This window comes from Phoxinus phoxinus, assembly GCF_949152265.1.
Source record: "Phoxinus phoxinus genome assembly, chromosome: 11".
NCBI lineage: Eukaryota > Metazoa > Chordata > Actinopteri > Cypriniformes > Leuciscidae > Phoxinus > Phoxinus phoxinus.
In genome coordinates, this window is record NC_136886.1 from 4,962,707 (window position 1) to 4,977,265 (window position 14,559).

General features: G+C 36.6%; 1 protein-coding gene across 13 annotated transcripts in view; it reads left to right on the forward strand.

Annotated features, from left to right (window-relative positions):
* Nucleotides 1-14,559, forward strand: part of ptprt (protein tyrosine phosphatase receptor type T) — a 228,363-nt gene that overhangs the window by 126,604 nt on the left and 87,200 nt on the right. For all 13 annotated transcript variants that reach the window (XM_079628114.1, XM_079628109.1, XM_079628115.1 and 10 more), the window contains exons 10-12: nt 9,186-9,387; nt 10,942-11,044; nt 13,022-13,295. In XM_079628114.1, coding sequence (XP_079484240.1) covers nt 9,186-9,387; nt 10,942-11,044; nt 13,022-13,295 — 579 coding nt within the window. The remainder of the gene's footprint in view (nt 1-9,185; nt 9,388-10,941; nt 11,045-13,021; nt 13,296-14,559) is intronic.

The following is a 14,559-nucleotide window of genomic DNA, read 5'->3' on the forward strand; positions in this document are numbered from 1 at the left end:
TACATACTAATTTGTCAACATGTTAACAATAGTATATTATACAGAAGCACTTGCTGTATGAGTGCAGCAATATAAATCTTTATATATTTGCTCTCAAATTAATCTGCATGTACCACTTGTCACCATGATGGTAACTATCCTAAAACCAACATTAACAGAAATTATTCTAAATTAGCATAACAAAACATTAATCACTAAATCCCCCACTTAACATTAATCTTGCACACACAAAAAAAACATTATATTACACTTAATTTTAGCATTTACTCTCCCTTTCGAGTGACATTGGCAAAGTAGACATAGAAATAGACATCCCAGCCGATTCAGTTAAACTTAAGTTTGTCTAAATTAAAAGAAATAATTTCTTAAAACTCAAAATAATGAAACAGTTCAATTTACTTAAAATATATCAGTTCTGTGAACTTGAAAGAAAAAGAAAGTGCTAAATACTCATAAAAGTTAATTTGATTGAACTAATTAGTTTAATTTAAGTTTGTCCTATTAATTACCAATTAATTATTTTGAGCGTTAGGGTTTACACTGCAATAGAAGTTTTTATAAGTAAGTTAGGCTATACAGTTATTGATTTTTTTTAACACAGTTAGTAAGAACAGTTTATCTTTATTTGTGTATTTCTGTGGTAAAATCAGGTAGCAGTATACGTTTTGGTAAAAGTTATTTTCTGTTGCAGGAAATTTTGTTGGACAGCCTTATGTGTACATGTATATTTATTGTAATGCACATTGCAAGCAGAGAAATGAAGTCACTGCATGACAAAAACAAATTATGGCCAGATTGTGCTTTAATGTGTGTGTGTTTGAGTGGGCTGGAGGCACAAAAGAGCCTCACAATCTCTTTGATTTGATGAGGAAGAGAAACCACATGCGAGACATTGCGAATATTCAGGTGCATCATTAAAATGGGGTTACTGCATGTGCCATCTTGGTGATAAGAAGATTGACAGAATTTACTAAATGTATCGAGCGGACACAATGCAGTCCCATTTGGCCGGATAATTGCTATAATAGCCCTCATTGATTTAATTAGAAGCGTCCAATAGAATTATCCTGGAGATCTGAGCAGTCGTATGCCTCCTCTCCTCGCTTTTAGTGATTCAGACAAATTAGACTTAGGACAAAGAGCTCAGAGGCAGGAAAGGGAAGGTGCGGAGATGAATGCAGCGGAAGGGTCACAAAAAGACCCTGTTTGTGGCAAGCAAGTTTCTTGCTTCACAGCTTTAGAAAAGTTTGGACTCGCAAAGAAGGAAATAAAAGAGAGGTGCAAAAAATAGTACCAAAAACAAAAACATTACAAATGTATACTGTTTTTTTTTTTTTTTTTTGATAGTGTGAAATATTATTTGCAATATACTGTATATGATATTTTAATATTTTTATATAGTATATATATTTAATATATACCTTAATATTTTAAACATTCTTCACATGTAGTATTATATATCATCAAATGCACTATATAGTAAACCATATGAATATGTATTGCTTTAATTACTGTATAATGTATAAAAATACTGTATATATTAAGCATATTAGATAGATGGATGGATGGATGGATGGATGGATGGATGGATGGATGGATAGATAGATAGATAGATAGATAGATAGATAGATAGATAGATAGATAGATAGATAGATAGATAGATAGATAGATAGATAGATAGATAGATAGATGGATGGATGGATGGATGGATGGATGGATGGATGGATAGATAGATAGATAGATAAGTTTATGAGTACCTGAGATGTGTCCTGCATCAAAATCTATACTTTTGATCAATCCCCCCCTCTCTGTATGTTTCCTCTCCCTTCATTTCTCTGCACAACAGCCTCCTGTTATCAAACCATCAAAGCCTTTCAGAAATTAATTGCTTTGCTGACAAAATAAGAGTGTGCATGAAAGGCGCAGGGAACGTCAGACAGAGAAGATCCTCAACAGCTCCTTAATCAACTCTGAGTTGTGTAAAAGGAAGGTGTCTTTTGTCCTCCTGCTTCTTTATTTTTCTTTATCTCCATGCAAATGAGGAAGAGTAAATAGCGGAACATTTCTACACACGCCAGGTTTTTAATTCTTGATCTCTGTTTTGTTTAACTTGCGTGACATGTTGTGAGTTTGCGATGACGTGATGTCTTTCCCCCTCCGCTGTGTCTCATATGCCGTTGATGGCTTACTGTCTAGAGTTACATGGAAACAAAACACCCACCTTGTTTACAGAGAGAACATGTCTGATGGTTTTTTCTTTGGAGAAGTGATGGACAGGGATATTGACACTCTCTGCGGCTACTGTTATTTATGTGGAAACAGAAATATTTCTTGAGTGCACCATATCTATCATACCATGTTTTTTGCACCATTGTAGTATAGTTTAACATTGTATTTTAAGTTATACTGCACTAACAAAAATTTACCATTGTGTTATAACCTTTACATGAAGCATCATGTATTATGCATTGTGAATATTCATCAACAAAAATGTGACGAAATGTACCATGGTATTATACCATGGCCTTTTTCACTACTTACAAAAAAGCACCCCAGTACTATGGTATTTTAGACATCTAGCATGATAGCATCATGATATTCTTAAAAGTACCATGGAGTACCGTTTAAAAAATATGGCACATTAATTTCAGTAATGTTGTATATTTCAAAGAACCATAGTCTTACCATTAGATACCATAAATGTACATACTTCTTTGTAAGGGTCATGATACCATGGTACAGTAATTCATGATTTTTAGGTAAATGCATAGTATTCTTAGAATGTACACTGCTGTTTAGGGTCAGCAAAACAAGGTAATGCTTTTATTCAGCAAGGATGTGACAGTAAAGATATTTATAATGTTACAAAGATTTCTATTTCATACAAATGCTGTTCTGTTGAACTTTTCTATTCACATCAAAGAATTCTGAAAAAAATGTGATTTGCACAACAAAAAATTCAACATTCAGTTTTCAACATTAATAATAATCATAAATGTTTCTTGAGCAGCAAATCAGCATATTAGAATGATTTCTGAAGGATCATGTGACACTGAAGACTGGAGTAATGATGCTGAAAATTCAGCTTTGCATAAATTAATTGTATTTAAAAAACTGTTATTTTAAATTGTAATAATATTTTTCAGTATTACTGTTTTTACAGAATTTTGATCAAAGAAATGCAGCCTTGCTGAGCATGAGACTTAAAAAATATATAAAAATAACACTGATCTCAAACTTTTGAATGCTAGTGTAAATACTACAGTATATAAAAGTTATAATTCAGTGCCATTTGACATTTATGTACCACGGTACCACCATAGTAGTTTTTTTTTTAAGTAAAAATCTCTTTTTTTTGTCTCTAAATAAGTCAAAGTAAAGAGCTGTCGTTCTGTGTGCTGATGTAGTGGGGAAAGTTTTGACCTCTGATGAAGATAAACAGCCTGTTCTGCCCTTACTGGATAGAGGAAACCCTGTGCACATCACCCCCCTCACGTCATGGTGTTGTTTTCATTTCCATCAATAAACGGTTGAGGTGCAAGCACTCGAGTTAAGAGAAGCAGCAACCCCTAGCTCTCTAGAGCAGACAAACTCGGTTAATGGGCTCACGGTCCTGCATGTGTGAGACCGCTGGAGGAAGCTCTAAATCTGGGTTAATGTTGAGAGTGGGGGTTTTATTTACCGTTTGTCATGTATCATGAGACAGTGAGATTTAAGTGCTCTTGTTTTGTCCAGCACAGCAGACATTAGTGTATCATTGCTAGTAGTCGGCAGGGAAGAAGGACTCGGTTGATGCAGTGAGCTGTAGTCACTCAGGTTTATGGCATCTTTGAAAGATATTCAGAGGTTTAGTAGCAAGAAAACACAAAATTCATGAGTATATTGTGCATTTTGCTTTTTTCTGAGTATGGAAAGTAATGTGTACTTTTTACTTTTAGGAGGATAGAAATTTGTATCACAAAGTCTATAGACATCTTTCACAAATTTCTCTTCGATTGTTGTACACTTTTTTTGTTACAAAAACGCTGCACTATTATTTGAATGATTCGTCTGTTATCATTGTTTTAAGATTTATTCACCATTAAACCTTATGTAAAAGCAGTGATGAACTTGCAGAGATTCACTGGGGGACTTGGGGACATTATTTTATTTATTTTTAACCATAGATGCCGAATCCCACTTTATTTGTGTATGAAATTTGCATAGCATATCTATTAGATGGATAAAATATGGAAATCCTTTACATTTTGAACTGGAACTCTGTCCCCCATGACTGTTACTACTATTATATTACTAGTATTTGTATAGTGCTGTATTTTCTTCTATACTTTTTTTGATTTTCTATTTTATGCCTGCAGAATTGAGTGCAATATTATTTTCTACACCAAATGTTGTGTAACCTAGTTTCTGTCTGGCATCCCAAACCCTCAAAACTCACCCTCAAACTTACAAAATACTAAATATTCTGTTCTCAGCATGTCTGTTTACCAATTGTAAATCTCAAGAGATGACTAGCTTCAAGGAGGCTCCTGCCGAGGAATTACTAACCAATCCAGCATGGGTTTTTAGTTTTGCATTTCACGTTTCTGCTTGTATAACTCTTGATAACTGTTGCCTTGGATTTTAAGTTCTTGCAAACTTTTCTGAAGGGTTGAATGTCAATACAGGATAAATTTTAGATGTTTAATTGCTTTGAGTTTCATTGATGTACTTCTCTGTGACAGATGTATGTAAATATGGTTGCGAGTTAGTCTTTGTCCTAGAGTGCCCTTTTTGTTACTGTAATGTTATTTTATACATGACAAAAGGGATACTACTGTATGACACTGTCACAATAGACTTTATCCCTGTAACAAAGTGAGCTGCCTATGTACTTTCCTCATAAATGTCTGATAAGGAACGAGTTATACAGGCAGCAACTCAGAAGACTTGAGACAACTGCATGTTGCTAATGCCATGGTATACTCTAATAAGCATAAAACACATACAAAAAACAAATAATGGGTATAATACTCAACTTTTTAAATTATACATAATGATTTAGTAATTATTTATTGAGCTTTGCATTTTGCATAAAAATGCATTTAGCCAAAACAAGGTACAGTACCTTAAGAGGCAGCGTACTTAACCTTATTGTTGCAAGTGCACATATGATGCCTTAAAATTCAGCCTTAAAAGGCAGCTCACTATGTTTTGAAACAGCATTTCTCTCTTTTTTTCCCCCTTATTGCTGAAGCAAAGTAGCCATAAATCCAATATCTCCCACAAACAGGACTGTTTTCTTCGCATTCCCATCTCCGCTGCCATACTGAACTGGGAAATGAACCCTTTTCAAATCAGCTGTGGTCAATTAAACTCAAGCGGCTCTTTTAACAGAGAGCCACAGTGCGTTCAGTAGTGCATTAGGCCACTTTTAGCAGCCTGTCGCGTGGCATCAAATGCCCCCTGGCCAACACTTCCTGTCTCCCCTGACAACAGAGTCTGAAAAGAGAGAGGGAGGACAGACGAGAACAAGAGATAGATCCCCCCATCCTCACCTATTCATTTCATACTTTCAGTCTTCTACAGGATTGATCATCCCTTGTGTTTTTTTTCTCCATAAGGACATTTAAGTGATAGAGTAATTGGAGGCCTATTGATCTCCATGGTGGCCTTTGAGCTCGTATGGGTTTGTTTTCCCTAAATTTAGTGACTGGAATATACGTAATACTGGAATATTTTGTGCAGGACACATTGTTTTAATGACATATAATAAATTAAGTGACCAAGTGTTCTCTTTTTAAGATGAAAAATACACATACTGTATACTGTACTGTCTCTTTCAGCCATAAATACTATAACATCTGCAGTCAAATAACATTGTCCCATCCATCCATCCATCCATCCATCCATCCAACCAACCAACCTACAGTACCATCAGCTTACAGCCGAATTATCCAGCTGCTTGTATATTACATGAACAATACCCTTCAGCCAACTCACAGTTTCTTTTTCATTGAGCTGTAAAGAACAATACGACCCGCTGTTGGCTGAGTATATTAACACTGAACAAGGGCACAAATTTACACAGAAGCTATGCTAAAGGCAATAGATGATATTTTAAAAGCACCTAGCCTGCCATCAACCACTAATGCCCTTTCATTTAAAGGAAAACCTGTGAAAGTATCTAACTGACTCCTTCAACTTTTTAAATGTTTTTATCAACTGAGAGATATGTCAAAATTGTAGTCTGTGGCAATCAACAGCATGTCATCGAGTTTGAGAGTAGGTTAATACTCTCAATTGAGCACACTGTTTATAACGGGGAGAAAGAGAAATACCCGTTTGTCCAAACAGGCATGAAGAGGGTTTAAACATTTCCGTTCACATGTAGAGTAAATTGTCAGCTGAAAAAGCAACATTCAGGCTGTAATTCTCTATTAAGACTGATTTATAATCCATAACATGTAAACTTGTGTTTGGCAGTATATTACATCAGGCTGCTCCGCTACACCTCAGTGGCACTGTGTGATTTACTGTCCGAACATGAAACATGATAGCATATTAAATCAAAACTATGCCACTGGAAAGCATAAAAATGTGCCAGTATAAACAATCCTTTGACATGAACTGAAACAACAAGCATGAAAGTTTAAATTGATACTTGAAAAGGAAAACCTATATTTAGGGGCCAAGCACTGAAGGTGCGGGCACCTATTGTATCTGTTCCCGTTCTTCTTCTTCTTCTTTTTCTTTTTCCGACTGGGCGTCTATGGCAGCCTATAGAACCGTTTGCGGGAAACTTATACAAATTGGCACAGTGATAGAGGACAGCCTGAATTATCACCATAGCAAATTTGGAGTCTCCAACTCATTCCCTCTAGCGCCACCAGCTGTCCAAAGTTTCACTCATGTTTATGCTAATAACTTTTGAACCACAAGGGCTAGAAACAAAATTCTTTTTTCCTCTGATTCCTGAGCTCATGACGATTCGACTGCACCCTATGACGTCATTTTCCGTCATAATAGTTTTCCCGCCATTTTGAATTTTCCGAAAAACCTACTTTTTCGAACTCCTCCTAGGCCGTTGGTCAGAATTTCACGAAAATTGAACCAGATCATCTTGAGACTGTGACGACAAAAAGTTATGGAAATCAAGTTGATTCGAATTACCGTTCTCGAATACCGCGCAAATAAATTTTACGTAGCGCTTGCGAAAACAGACGTAAGGCCGTATCTCCACAACGCTTTATCGGATTCAGACCAAATTTGGTACATGTCATCACAAGCATGACCTGAGGCTACATGCTGCGTTTCGGCGCAGCGCCACCTACTGGTCCGGAGATATGAAGAATTTATATTTTTGCTTATAACTTCTGAACGGTTTGTCCAAAAATCACAAAAGTGGTCTCGTTAGATTCAGGGCATCGTGCTGAGTCGACTGATATCCAATTTTCCCATATCGGCCATTTTGGCTGTCGGCCATTTTGAATTATGTGCTAAAATGCTGTATTTTATGAACGCATGAACGTATCGTTACGAAACTCAGTATGGGTCATCAGTACAACGCCCTAAAAGTACTCAAAAATTTATGAGACAGCGCCACCTTTTGGTCAAAAGTTATAATGAAATTTCCAAAAATGCTAATAACTTTTGAATAAATTTGCCTATAGTAATGACACTGATCTCAATAGATTCCTTGGGTTATGCTGAAAACATAGATACCAATTTTGCCATAGTCAATCAAAGTTCCTGTCCGCCATCTTTATTTTCTTTTAAAACCTACTTTTTCGAACTCCTCCTAGACCGAACGTCCGATTTTCACCAAAATCGGATCGTGTCATCTCCAGACTGTGCCGAGTAAAAGTTATGGATTTCGTGTCGATAGACAAAACCGTTTTCGTATACCGCAGTGGCAAAGTTGAGGCATGATGCCAAAATGACTATTCAGGCTTTATATCTGCAATGCCTTGACATATTGACACCAAACTTTGTATGTGTCATTGTCACTTCACTCTGACCACATCACATCAGTTTCGTAACTGCGCCACCTATTGGTCGAAAGTGATAATCATATTTTTAGTTATTGTATGTGATTTTTCAACCATTTTGCCAAAATTCATCTTCAAATGTCTTTAATTGCTCCTTGCTGCAGTGGGTCTCACACTCTCCCAGCCACTTTGGCATGTCTTGTCGTCTTGCTTGCGCTTGGCCCCGGTGATTGCTGCTTGCAGCTATATTTGGATACTGTTACTGTATGTCTTATATATTTTAAATATACACACTGTATATAGTGGTAGTGTATATTCTAGGGGCATCAAGCTCCAAAAATGGCAAGGAAATTAAATAATGGCTATTATTTTTAATTTCAGAATCACTAGAATGACAAGTCGTCTTATTTTGATATCTGAAAAATGTCATCATTGCGTCTTTCTCTCATGTGTGTGTCTGTATGTGTGTGTGGATTTTCTGGAGTGATATTTGGTTTGAATGTGCAGATTTGCTTCTCCTGACTCTTTTGTTGCCTGTGGTCAGTGAGCAGTCACGAGCGCGTGCTCGCGCGCATGTGTGTGTGTGTGTGTGTGTGTGTTTAGAGTGTTTAGAGGGCATTCTGAATCACTCCACTATGCATGAAAAGCTTTTAGGCAGCAGGCCTGCCAGGCACCCAGCTGTCAATTTATTTGATTTGAATTGTGGAATGGAGTTATGAAGTGTGAAACGTCAGGGCTAAAATGTTTTGATTACCCATATACACTGTGACCATCAATTTCCATCAGCCTCCTCTGAGATATGACGTATGGGTGTCTTAGCATGAAAATGGTTATCTGTAACCTAGTTTAGTAATTGTTTTGGGGCATGTTAATTCTTTGCTGGATATTGTTTTCCAACATATACATGTTTGAAGCAGATCCACGTAAAAGTGTTTTTTTTAAAGTAACTGAAAGAGATCCAGCAAAACAAAAGCGCTCAGTGCTAAATTGCTCTCCGTGTTTCAAAAGTTTGATGTTATTAAGAAGAATAATGCTTAAAGGAAAAACTCAGCCTCTTGTTGCTCCAAAATGTATAGAAGTAATTTGGGTTTGAAACGACATAATGTCATAATTGTAATTTCAATACATTTGAATGTATGCTTTTGTCTCCACTGCATCTCCAAGACTCTTGATGAAGTGATTGTAATAATCGAATGGACTTGTCTCTTTCATTAGATCACCTATAAGGCTCTTGGCTCCCTGGACCCCAGTGCAGATTTGACAACACAACGTGGCCGGGTCTTCAAACTCCAAAATGAGACCCATCATCTCTTCGTTGGGTTATATCCTGGCACCACATACTACTTTACTTTGAAAGCCAGCACGAACAAAGGCTTCGGCCCACCCGTGACCACCCGTATAGCCACCAAGATCGCAGGTGAGGGTTTCAGGCAAATGTTCAGCTCAGATTGTTGGGTATTTTCCAACAGTGAAGTGATAATTATACACAATTATGGTAAAACAGACCCTCAGGTTCCATTTTAATTGAGTTAATGTGACAGACGTTTGTTCTTCATGGATATAGAGCATTCACGTCGGACAGACTGATGATAATGTATGAAATTATTTCAGAGAACATGAACTGATGGGGTTAAATAAGCTTCATTTGATTGCTTACCTAATTATCACTTGCATTTCTAAAATTTGCATAATTAGTTTTGTCATTTTGACTTTTTCTTGTATCTTAAAGAAGCTTTGCTGGAGCGAAAATCTCATTAGCGTGTTGTGTTATTGGCATAAATATCGTTGGAATACAGTTAATGTAAAGTGAACGGAATAATGAGAACATGAATCGTAAACAACATCCTCCACAAGTTCAGCCCAATTTCTGTGGCCCGCGGCTGTCAGTTCGTTCCGTTTCATAATGACGTGGCATTTGTTTAGCACACCAGACACCATTTATTAAAACCGTATTGTTCACTGAATCTAAACACTGTAATGAGAGAGTGACATTTTCAGTATGATTACATTGTAATGACCTCTGAGTCAGGCTTCCAAACGTTATGCTTTCTAATAGGAGTAAATACTGTGAAATTCATGTTTTTACAAAAGCATGAATGCTAATTATACATAATATTAAAACATAGTGGGTTTGAATGGCAGCTGAGTTCAGGCTTCAAAACAAGCTAAACTCTAAACTCTAGCATGGTGTCGATTGCCACAGACAACAACGTAGACACATCTCTTGGTTTGTAAAAACAGTCAAGAAGTTGTACAGTACTTACAGTGGACATTCATGCAGTAGTGGCCAAAAGTCATGTCTGGAGGGGGTATTTGTTTTTCAAATATGAAGGAAGAACAAACGCTAATTTGGTTAAGGTACTTGTCTAAAAATATTTTTTGAAAAGCTACTGGTTTTATTTTAATATGCAAAACAAATGCATAGAAAAGCAAAAATATCACAGGAAAAAGCCTACATTCACTACAACATAATCAGATATTAATATTTTATTGGTTTTCTCTTGTTCATGCATATGTTCCGAATTTCTTAGTTTGACAGCCCGGCCAAACATTATATCACACAATTTGGCAGGTTTCACTGTATTATCACAAATAAAGCAATTTACTTCAAGCACAACTATGCATTATGCTTACAAAAATCATTTAACATTTTATTAATATTATTACATAATAATTTATATTAAAATATAATATTTGAATAAAGCGTGAAGATGTCACATTTCCTAGGCTGGATATCACTTTTGGCCACTATTGTATACTCATAAATATTAGTCATTTTATACTTGCAAATACACTTAATTCATGCTTCTGTTACATAATCTGAACAAAAGGGCTTTTTAGACAAAAAGGGCTTTTAATAAAAGTTTTTTAGACATCAGTTTCTCTTCCATTTGTCCTTGTCACTTGTGATGAGGTTTTCTGAGCTATACAGTATGTGCTTTCTTTACATCCTTTCTTTCTTTGTCTGCAGCTCCATCCATGCCTGAATATGAGACCGACTCTCCTCTCAATGAGACAGACACGACAATCACCGTCCTCTTAAAACCGGCCCAGTCACGAGGGGCTCCTGTCAGGTGCGTTTGCCTCTCATCATGCCACTGGTCATCCAATGTATTTTGCTGATTTGTTTTACATTGATTGATATTGTGTGCGATTAACACATTGTCTTAGAAAGTACTTGTCAATTGTGGTCTTTTGACACTTCTATTCAAATGTGAATATAGAGAGGACAGGATATGATGAGTAAAATCGTAATTTGCTGTTAAATGAATAAATGAACGAGGTTAGGAGCCTGAAAGTTGGTCCAAAACATCAGCTGTAGATACTCGTTGACATGCTGAAAAAAAAAATCCTTCAAGAATTATTTTTAAATCCGCACACAGATGCGAAACACGTTAAAAGACAAGATGACACTAAATTACCCATGATCCCTCTCTCCAATCATCCAAGAGGGGTCCGGCACATATTCTGAATGAAGAAGTGCATTACTGTTGATTCACTCGGGGTCCTGAGGGTTTTTAAATGCAGTCATTCAAATAAGCATCATTTGTATGCTAAGCCTTCAAGGGGATCCTGGTCCATTTGGCTGTGTTTTGGCACACAAACAGAGTCTTTCTCTGTGTGGAAATTCAGTCTGTGAATGTGCAACAGATTTTGGCAAATTCTCGAAATCGCCACTAACTTGGAAGAATTGCACAGTTGATGTGCATTGGGAGTTCATCAGTAATTATGACAATTATTTGATTGCATGCACTATTCTGAGTTGATTTTATATTATATGATATTATATGATATTTTTACAATTGTTATTTATTTTTGCATATTTATATTTCATATATATTTAAGGGTGAAACAAAAAACCTAAAAAACTGATACATGTTTAATAATAAGCAAGTTGGAACATAAATGTGCCAGTGTTAGGGATGTTTTTCCATTGTTTGTGTGCTCTATAAAGCATATGACCCTGGCAATCCATAAGCGTCTTTATGAAAAATCCGCAACTGAAAATTGTTTATAATTACAGAAGCTTTCGACCGGGGTTACTGCGGACACACAACACACGACATCCAGTGTGCACTTAAAGCCATTAGTTTGAAATGGAGATCCTGTGTATTTAAAAGAGAAAAGCAGGCAGGCCTCTTTGGTCATGGGAAATTATCCCTTATGAAAGATGCCAGATTAGAGGCTAGGATAATTTGCCACGTCTTTTCGGCGAAACATACATTTCCCTAATTGCACATAATTGGGAAGTATGTTCTTGGCGTAAGACCACATAATTGCAAACAAGTACTATTAGCACAGGGAGCTCAAAAAATGTCCTTATCTATTCACCGTGTTCTGAAACACACACACACGCCTCTCTCCAATCCCTCCCCATGATGAGCACTTTCAAAAAGCCCCATGCACACCTCCCCTCCAGCTAATTACCGTAGTAGAGATTTCCCTCTGCTGGCACTCTACCGCATCGCCTGCCTCGTAGTTTCTCTCATGAGGAGAAGCTGTGTATTTTTGGGTCTCATGCAGGTTTTCTTTTCAAAACGAGAGTTTAAGAGACATGTTTAGCAGCTAGTTGTTCGCGTTAGAGAATTCTTGATGGTTGACAGGGCCTTTTGTGATTCTTAGAAAGCTACGGGAAGAGAAGTTCTTGATGGTTTTAAGGGCTTGTTAAATTGCCTCGGGCACAACTGCCTCTCTCTTTCCTGGATGTGCCATCACTAGCTGAAGATATTTCCCAAATCAAGAGGCTGCAAACATATGCTAAAAGTCAAAATGTACACTTTTTACTTTTCCTAATACATGCTGCTGGTCTTATTGTGCACTATTCACCAGTGCATGTTATTCTTAAGACAAAGGGTAGTTTTTATAATTTCCAATAGATTCAATCTAGTAAGTCATTTCCTACTGTTCTCATTGAATATCTTGTTTCTCATTAAACATCTTGTGAAAAAAACTATTTAAATAGTTCCTCTTCGTTAATATTCTTGAGCAACTACAATAATGACATATTAGGTCCTTGTTTTGATATTTAGTACAACTTATTTTTTCTCTAGTGCTTATCAAGTGGTGGTTCAAGAGGAACGGAAGAAGAAAGTTCGCCGAGCCGCTGATGTGTTGGAGTGTTTCTCCATTCCTGTTAGTTTCAGAAACGCCTCCATCTTGGATTCACCTCACTATTTTGCGGCTGAACTTCCCCCTGTTAGCCTTGCTGTGGTACAGCCCTTTACTATAGGAGACAACAAGACTTATAATGGCTACTGGAACGCACCGCTGTCTCCAGCCAAAAGCTACAGCATTTACTTTCAGGCCCTGAGCAAAGCCAATGGGGTGAGTATTTCATTTACTGCTTAATTCATTTACCAGTTCATTGTTCTTGATAAATGTTGACGCTTGAGTATTGATTTGTGAATCTCATGAATCCGGGCTGGGTCATATTTCACCCTAGAATAAAAAAGAATGAAATGATGAATTATATTTTAAAAATGAAACTTCTTTGCAATGTCATTATCTTCATGGCAATCAAGCATATTTTGCCCCAGTTTTCATCATGATACTCATGGTAAAAAGTCTAGCAGAACATGACCTCTGCTGTATTTCATCCAAATTTACAAGGCTATCAAAGAAACGGGAGATATTTGAATAATATTTAGATATATATTTTACGTATTAGCATTTAGCAGGCATAATGCGCTCTGTAAAGCCTCTGCTTGGGCCTACTGCATTGCACTGCGTTTTGAAGTATGTGGTTCCCGATTTGATTGGATTTGATTCAATTCGATCTCTCAGTCTCAGGCGGCTGGAGAAAAGCACTCAAAAACAACCTCAGACCGTGACCCAGATAATTTGATTGGAGATTCATGCATAAAATATGGATTTAGGTTGGTAGTTCAGATTTGTTTTCAACTTACCTTGTTCCAAGTGTGTTTGAGAAACGCTCGGTGTAAATGTGTGCCATTTGATTTTTTTCATTTCTCTTCCACGGCGCAAAGTAACAAATTAATTCACAATACAATTCAGTGGTTAGATTACCTGTCACACTGATAGCTATTCAAACCGGCTTGATCTAGCAGTTGTCATTAGTAGATTACTAATGACTTGATGCATTTGGTGCATAAATCATATTAAAGCATAAAAATAGAAAACAATATCACTGCTTTATAAAGTGTCCCCAAAATGTTTTAGAACAATAAAGCAACACTTAATAATGTCTGAATAGTATGATTACACTAGATAACAAAATATCACACCAAGTGTACATTTCAAGAAATAAAGCTGTAAATATCCAAAGATTATTGGAGTATGTTTTCAAATAAAATACTATTTCAGTCTTTCTCTATCAAAATTCTTTCCGTGTATCCCAATATATCCAAACATTCAGAGATGTTTAAGTGTCACTTAAGTGTCCAAATACATGTTGGGGCCACTGTAAAAGTTACTTCACAAACCAGAACTCATTTCTAATGAGTAATGCAATGCTCTCTAATGAACGATCATTGCTCTATAATGTCAGGATACTGTAGTCCACATTAGCTAGTCATCATTAACACTTTCCATAGAGGCGAAATGCCAGCATGACTTTTAAAGGCCTTTT